An 8,044-nucleotide genomic window follows, 5' to 3' on the forward strand; every position below is an offset into this window, starting at 1 on the left:
TGATTTTATGGGTCTATTTTATTTTCTGTGATCTTTTGTGACTTATCTGTTTTATTGTGCTGCCATTGTGAAGCACTTACTTACGGCGATAATTATTATTATTATAAAAGTTTGACCGAAAGATGTGTTCTTGGTTTCGGATCAAAGTGAACCAACGGTTCCGTTTGAGTTTGGGATGGAAGGAAGGTGACACAGCGGCATTAACCAACAGAAGAAGAAACTAGTTATTCTTGGCAGGGAGGAGGAGACGAAACATTGAATTGCAAGTTGAAGTTGTAATTCCATCATGACGGTGGCAACGGAATGAAAAACAACAACAGGGACGGTTCTTTCGTTTTCTCCATTCAAGCGGTAAGACTACTTCCCGCCAAATTGACAACACGCCTGACGTCAGACGCACGCCCCGTCTCTACAAACCAATCATTGTCGAGTATAGGTGGACGCGACCCCACGTATCTGGTGACGAGATGACGTACGGACGTCGTCCAAAATTCTAAAGGGCGCTCCGTAAAATTGCAACGTGAAAGCGAAACTAACCGGATCAAATGTTTCAGGTGTGAAAACGTCCTTGAGAGAAACATGTGTGGAGTGAAAACCAACAAATAGTCAAAGCATAAAAAGTGTAGGAGGAATCTCCCAGTCCCTCCACAGCAGAATGTATCCTCTTCCTGTTAATGGGAGGAGCAGGAAAGAGAAAGACAGAGAGAGAGAGACAGAGGCAGGGTCAGAGAAAAAGAGATCGACGAAAGTACAGTAAAAGTTTTCATAGCTATTATTCATACCACAGAGGACACTCCATTTCAACACAGTAAGTTAATTTCCCTACATTCCTCATACATTTACCTTAAATTGTATTGTGGAATGATCATCCATTCTGATGGTTATTTATGGTTAGCATAATGAACTCTTGCATAGTGAACTCTTGCATTCGAAATCAAGGAATTCATCCGTGTACCATGACCAAAAATGATTTATAGACATTTGACAGGCTCACAGCTCTGCACATTACCCATCTATGTCACACCTGAAAGTTTCTGCTTGACAGGTTTGTAATACAGTACAGTTCTTGCTCAGGAAGTTGTGAATCACAGCACAAGTCACAGTTTTTAGCCATGTCGATGGTTTCTAATGTAGTCGTTCTCAGTTTTGAGTTATCCACCTGGATTCAATGGCGGTAAAAGGAATCTTCTTTAAGCTTGAGCAATTAAACCTGATATCCCTGACCTGATAAAATACAGAGGTGTTCAGACCACTTTGGTTTCTTGGTTTGAATCCCAGTTCGGACCAACTAACCATCCAGGGCCGTTCTGTGTGGAGTTAGCATTTTCTCCCTGTGCGTGGGTGTGTTTCCTCCGGGTAATCCGGCTTCCTCCCACAGTCCGAAAACATTCAGACTGGGGTTAGGTTCATTGGAGACTCTACATTGATCATAGGTATAAATCTGTGGGTGAATGGTTGTTTGTCTCTGTGTGTTGCCCTCGTGATGGAATGGCGACCAGCGTGTACCCAGCCTCTCTCCCAAAATCAGCTCCCTCCTGACCCCCAAAGGATCAAGTGGTATAGATATTAGGTGGATGGATGGATGATTTCAGAAGTCACTGTAAACATAGTGAACCTTTAAGCTCGAATTTTAATACAGCAGCCGTTTGGCTGCTCATCTGAAGTTTACAATGGCATCACATGGTGTATTAAAAAATACAATTTTATTTGTCCACAGGTGATCTGAAGCAGAGAAATGGATATTGTTCAGCTGATTCAACTGACAGCCCCACCATTGATAACACATGATATAATACAGTGTGTAATTGATGAAGACCTCAAAGTCCTCAAAAGGTTACTGAAGGTCAATGACATCAACATGACCTTCCCATGCAAAGAGTTGGGTGATTATATAACCCCACTGATTGCTGCTGTTGCATATCAAAAAGTGGAAATTTGCAAGTACCTTCTAGGTCAGGATGCGAACCCAAATGTTGTTTCCCAGAAGGGCTTGACACCTTTGCATTACGTCTCACTATCCAAAGCACCACCAACTTTTGTCAGGAAACTAGTTGAAGCATATGCTAATCCAGACGGATGGTCTCTACAACAATTCTCCCCTCTGCAATTTGCAGCCATCCTTGGCAGGCAGGATGTCATGGAGGAGCTCATCTCTGCTGGTGCACCAATTACTTTGTTGGAAGTTACTGAACCTAAAGATTTGTCTCACAATATAAAAATAGCCTCGATGATTAGTAACTTGGCATCAAGTGGACATGAACTATGCTCCAAAGTAAGAGATTTTTTTGAAATGAATATTGCTATGCAAAAAGGACAAGAACCTGAAAATGTTATTAGAGATTTTAACAGTCGTATGTTAATGGAGGAACCTCAGACTCATCTCAACATGATTGAAGTACTCTTTAATGTAACGGGGAAAAATGAAGGAAGATTCCACCAGGGATGCATCAAATGGCTGAGGGATGGTGACAACATGAACTCCTACATTGCCGGGGCAGTGAGTCGCCTTCCAAAAATTTACCTGGGGAATGTACATGTGCTTGTAAAAAGTTTACATGCAGTCTTCTGCACAATGGAGGAGATACCAACTGAGCAAGCACTAGCTATCATCCCCCAACTGCTGGATCGACTCTCCTCAAAAGAGAGATGTGATATCAAGCTGTTAGAAGCTGTTCAGCAAACACTATATGTGATAACACAGAAAACTCCGGTGACAAATGGCTGGCATCCCACTTTTATTGAGAAGTTATGTGTGACAGTCGCTCCTTTTGTGAATGATGGATACTCATCCAACGTTCGAGTCTACACCTATGGCATAGTAGGAAACTTGCTTTCGGTTGAACATGCTGTTAACATCTTTACATCAGCGGGGATAACTTCAGTGCCCGAGGACATACTGGCCTCTGCAGATATGAAAATGAATGACAAGCTGAAAGATGTGCTCAGACGGTTGAAAAATCATTTGATCAAACAAAATGGGGAGTGTGAAGAATCCAGAAAAAAGAAGAAGAAGAAGAAGAAAAAGAAGAAGACAGAAAAGCATGAAGACCCAAATGACGAAGTGTGCAGCACTTCAACTGATCCAACAGCAGTTCCTGGAAAATCCCCAGTAACACAAAAGTGGCTACAAATTAGCAAGAGGTGGAGGGAAAAATTACAGAAATTACACAGACTTGTGAGCACTGATGAAAGTAAAGTCACCAGGATTGGGAGCATTGTTTACATGTATGATGCAGAATTTCGCATAGCGAAGGGAAGTGATGGTACTGAAGTCTTCTTGGGACTGAAAGGTGATGGCACTGAAGTTGCAATTAAGAGAATGTCCAAAAGCAACTATGATGTGCTGAAGAATGAGGAAGTACTTCTGCGACATCCAAAGCTGTTCGATAGCTGTATCGTACGATATGTTGACTTTGCAGAGGATGAGAACTTTGGATATCTTTGTCTCCAGCTTTGTGAATACACCCTGGAAGAACATATCAGTAACAATGATGGCAGTCTGCGTCTAGAGGAACTTGTCTATGACGTTCTTGACAGTTTAAGGTCGCTTCATTGTCTAGAGCCACAAATTCTCCACCGAGATCTCAAACCACAAAATGTTTTGATTGGTAAGAAAAAAGAATATAAAGTTATTCACTACTGTAACTGAACTGAATTTACAAAATATGTGAATGTATGTGGTTCAATACGTTGTTTTTATACCATATCAATCTACACCATTTATCTCGCAGATGTGAACGGAAGAGCGAGATTAGCTGATTTTGGCATTAGCAGACGTTTACCCAAAGACCAAACAACGCATCACACACGCAGTGCAGGAACCGAAGGCTGGATGGCCACAGAGACTTTAAAAGGAGGAGATGAAATACGATACAAGTGGAGCACAGACATACAGGTCAGATTTTCTGTGGTCTATTTATCTTGATGTTTTAATGAAAAAATTATTAATTAATTGAACAAATTTACTAAATTTGTAGGTGGCAGGGATGCTGATTTATTTCATCCTCTCTGGAGGAGGCCATCCTTTTGGTGAACCCTTTGAGCGTGTGTACAACATTCATCAAGGGACGCACACGTTGGATCGTGTTCAAGACGTGGTGGCAAAAGATCTCATCGAGGGGATGATCGATAGAGAACCAGAAAAAAGACAGAAAGTGGAAAAATGTTTGAGTCATCCCTTCTTCTGGACCAGCGCAAAGTACAATCTCTTTTGTCAAAGTGTTTTAACTAAGATTAATTCCGCTGCTTGGCTCGTAAAAACCAAATGATAACCAAATGATACACCGTAAGACATTGCCTCTGCTCGGGTCTTTACGTCACGTTTCCTTCAATTGCTCTTATTTCTCCGACACTCTCCAAGCATGTGTATACCACCATTTTGAACCAGCAACCAGTTTTATGTATTTTGTCAAGCATGCACCTTAAATGTCCAATCTTTTTTTTCAGGAAAGTAGAATACTTGAGAAAAGTTGGAAACGAGAAAGAGGTGGCAATCCGTCGGAATACAAACCAGGACCTGATTTCTTCACTGGAAGAATGTGCTGGGGGTGTATCTTACAATCAGTGGAGAGATAAGGTGAGGCAACTTAACATTTTCATCTGTATTTGTTATTTGAAACGCCACTGCTTTGTATTAACAAAATCCACTTGTCACTAAATATAATTGTGAATATTGTTGGCAATTATAGTTTTCTTCAGACTTGGTCAAGATGGTGGATGACAGGAAGAAACCCTACGCCGAAAGCATACTGGGATTACTTCGCTTTATACGGAACCTCCTCGAGCACTAGTAAGTTAAACTGAGTCAAGAATGTTGTAGGGCCTTAAGAGGTCAAATAAACTCACTCTCAACACCAAAAGACATGTTTTCCTCACTTGTCAAAGTACAGTGATATAGATTTTTTAACTGCAAATTTTCAGTCCCTTGAGAAAAATTTACAAAAGTAAAAAAATATGTTAGGAATGCTGAGATTTTGCCTTTTTTTTTTACAAATCCCAGGCCTTGGAAACATTTTGGATTTCAAACATCCAAACAAAGTCTAGAGTGTGTAATATTTAGAAGAACTTATTCGCAGAAATTGAACATATTGTCCATAACTATGTGTTCATATATGTATAATCACCTGCAACAAAGTACCAATGAGTTAAATACGAGTTAAATATAGTCACATGAGGTGGACCCGACCTCCGTGCAAGTCTCTATGTGAACTTCATTGTGTTGAATACGGTTGCACAAAATGGTCCAGAATATGCAATGCAACTGATAATAAGGGATTTCAAGTAGACGTTGCTTATTTTCCCAGATGTCAGAAACTAAAAGTTTGGGGGCCACTGGTCTTCTGTACATAACTGTCAGGGTTTTCTTTGTAATACAGTTTTCTTTCTCCATTTACAGTCCCAAGGAAGCAGCCAAGGTTGATCTGATGTCACTGTTTCCTCATCTCTTTGGATGTGTTTATAAGTTCTCCAAAAGCCAAGGGTGGAATTTAGAGAGTCCGCTGAGGGAAATGTTCACAGCAGAGGCGACAATAGGCCCCACAAGAGATGTACTGTCACCCACCAACTATGAAGATCAAGTCAACCTCGCAGTTCAAGAATCTCAGCCAACCACAATTGCCACCAGGAGCATCAGCGGAGACAGGACTTATATATAGATTTGAATGAACTGTTGCCAGATGAAGTAAGTTCTGATGCTGGGTGCTTGTATATCAGCCCTGCAAATTTGACATGTACTTATTTTATCATTGATCAGGGCATACAAAGTGCAATTTATAGGAAAAAGACACATCTGCATCTAGTCCAGAATACCTGGCCAAACTGCATGGGTGGCCAAAGAGCAATATATGCATTATTGTATGAATCTTGAACGAATCTGCACCATTCACCGACATATTATTTGAAATGTTTAGCTTCAGTAATTGAATTGATGCACTTAAATTAATCAAGTCATGTTCTTTTTTCAAATTAAGAGTCCATTCATAATACAGTGATTCATCTGTTTCACAGTTTTCAGGTAAAACTATGCTCAATATTTCCATCAATGCCTCCTGTTTGTGTTATTTCAATTCTATTAACACATTCACACAAAAAAAGTGCAGTGTGGGGGTCCCGAGGTTACAAGCTTTGTCCTAACCTCCAAAAGAACTTCTGTATATGATATTGTTCACCTCAACCAGAATCTTTGGCTGGGCAGATTTTCATATTTCACTATATTGCGACAATTCAATTTATAGTAAGAGACAAGAAATAGATTTGAATACTTTAAGGGGCTTTTTCTGTCTTTTATACATTTTTTTTCCTATACAAATGACCACTGGCTTTGAGATTTGGATCAAAGTTCATTTTGGTGTAACTTCTGGGTGTGGACGACGCTGTCACCTATCTGCTGCAGCGGGCCCATTCGCACCTGGATAATGTTGGCGCGCTGTGAGAATCACTTTCTTTGATTTCTCCAGTGCTTTCAACACCATCCAGCCACTGCTACTGGGTGACAAGCTGCGGTTGTTGTGTGTCGACACGTCCACTGTCTCCTGGATCACTGACTACCTGACAGGCAGGCCACAGTTTGTACGACTGGGCCGTGTTCTGTCTGACATGGTGGTGAGTGGTACAGGAGCTCCACAGGGGACTGTGCTGGCTCCTTTCCTGTTCACCATATACAACACTGACTTTAAGTACAACTCTGAGTTGTGCCACTTGCAGAAGTTCTCTGATGACTCTGCAGTGGTTGGGTGTATACGGGATGGACAGGAGGGAGAGTACACAGCGCTGGTGGACAGTTTTGTGGAGTGGGCAGGACAAATCACCTGCTGCTGAATGTGGACAAGACCAGAGAGATGGTGATTGACTTCAGGAGAAAAAGAAAACATCTTCACAGCCCCTTTTCATTCTGGGGGAGGAGGTGGAGACAGTGGAGGACTACAAGTACCTGGGAGTCAACATCGACAACGGACTGAACTGGAAAACCAACAGACTGGCTGTGTACAAGAAGGGGATGAGCAGACTCTACTCTCTGAGGAAGCTGAGATCCTTCAATGTGTGCAGCAGGAAGTTGGAAATGTTTTATCAGTCTGTTGTTGCCAGCGTACTGTTCTTCACTGAGGTCTGCTGGGGGAGCAGAGGGCACAAACAGATTGAACAAACTGATCAAGAAAGCTGTCTCCTTAATAGGCTGCAAGATGGACGCGTTTGAAGCAGTGGTGGAGAGGAAGACTATGAACAAACTGTTAACCATCACGGATAACCCGGACTATACTCTTCACACCACACTGGACAGACAGCAGAGCTCCTTCTCCAATAGACTGATTCAGCTTCACTGTCACAAAGAACGTTACAGGAAATCTTTCCTGCCACAAGCCATACCACTTTATTACACCTCACCTCTGGCTGACAGATAGACCTTGTTTAAGCTAAACAGTGAACATAAATCCCGCCACATTTGCACTATTTCCACTGTTAATACTTCATGTAATTTTTTTAAATTTTATTATTCTTATTCTCTATATTTTTTTGCAATTTTATATTTTAAATTTTTTTGTGTATATATTGTATATTTTTTTTGCTGCATGAAACATGCTGCTGCTACACCGGAATATCCCAGCTTTGGATGAATAAAGTATCTATCTATCTATCTATCTTATTTAGTATTTGTTTTCTTATTGAGATGTTGACTGTCTTGTTGGTGCTATAGTATTTCCAAATAAGAGGCACTTTTATGCTTCTGAGCATTATATATATATATATATATATATATATATATATATATATATATATATATATATATATATCTCTGTGTGTGTGTGTGTGTGTGTGTGTGTGTATATATATATATGAACTTCGATTTCGGGACCAATTGCAGGAAGTTGAGATAGCAGCATTAAACAAAGGAAGAATAAAAAATAAATGAAAAGAAGCAGAAATGATTCTTGGCACCACAAAGAGGGAGGAGGAGACGAAATATTGAATTAGAAAAATGAATTTGTAATTCAATGATGTGACGGTGGCAACTAAATGAAAAAGAAGAACGATGACGATTCTTTCATTT

At 40.6% G+C, this 8,044-nt stretch overlaps 1 protein-coding gene across 3 annotated transcripts; it reads left to right on the forward strand.

The window, feature by feature from the left end:
• The first annotated feature begins 509 nt into the window (after positions 1 to 509).
• On the forward strand, positions 510 to 6,037 carry LOC118319774 (sensor for unfolded proteins in the ER ire1). 3 transcript variants are annotated; one of them, XM_035650399.2, is made up of 7 exons: positions 512 to 808; positions 1,718 to 3,608; positions 3,732 to 3,895; positions 3,978 to 4,198; positions 4,447 to 4,576; positions 4,689 to 4,789; positions 5,396 to 6,037. In XM_035650399.2, the coding sequence occupies exons 2-7, from the start codon at positions 1,736 to 1,738 to the stop codon at positions 5,652 to 5,654; spliced, it is 2,748 nt and encodes a 915-aa protein (XP_035506292.1). In that variant the 5' UTR covers positions 512 to 808; positions 1,718 to 1,735; the 3' UTR covers positions 5,655 to 6,037. The 3 variants fall into 3 exon arrangements, with proteins under 3 accessions (XP_035506300.1, XP_035506292.1, XP_047192018.1); XM_035650407.2 differs by lacking the exon at positions 1,718 to 3,608 and having other exon boundaries at positions 510 to 808; XM_047336062.1 differs by lacking the exons at positions 1,718 to 3,608; positions 3,732 to 3,895; positions 3,978 to 4,198.
• Positions 6,038 to 8,044: the final 2,007 nt, after the last annotated feature.

The sequence above is a fragment of the Scophthalmus maximus genome, chromosome 12 (genome assembly GCF_022379125.1).
Source record: "Scophthalmus maximus strain ysfricsl-2021 chromosome 12, ASM2237912v1, whole genome shotgun sequence".
Lineage (NCBI taxonomy): Eukaryota > Metazoa > Chordata > Actinopteri > Pleuronectiformes > Scophthalmidae > Scophthalmus > Scophthalmus maximus.

Bases quoted from the DNA above. Each gene is read 5' to 3' on its own strand.
- LOC118319774 (XM_035650399.2), top strand. From the start codon at position 1,736: ATGGATATTGTTCAGCTGATTCAACTGACAGCCCCACCATTGATAACA. The intron at 3,609-3,731 runs GTAAGAAAAAAG...TTTATCTCGCAG, and splicing joins ACCACAAAATGTTTTGATTG to ATGTGAACGGAAGAGCGAGA. The intron at 3,896-3,977 runs GTCAGATTTTCT...CTAAATTTGTAG, and splicing joins AGTGGAGCACAGACATACAG to GTGGCAGGGATGCTGATTTA.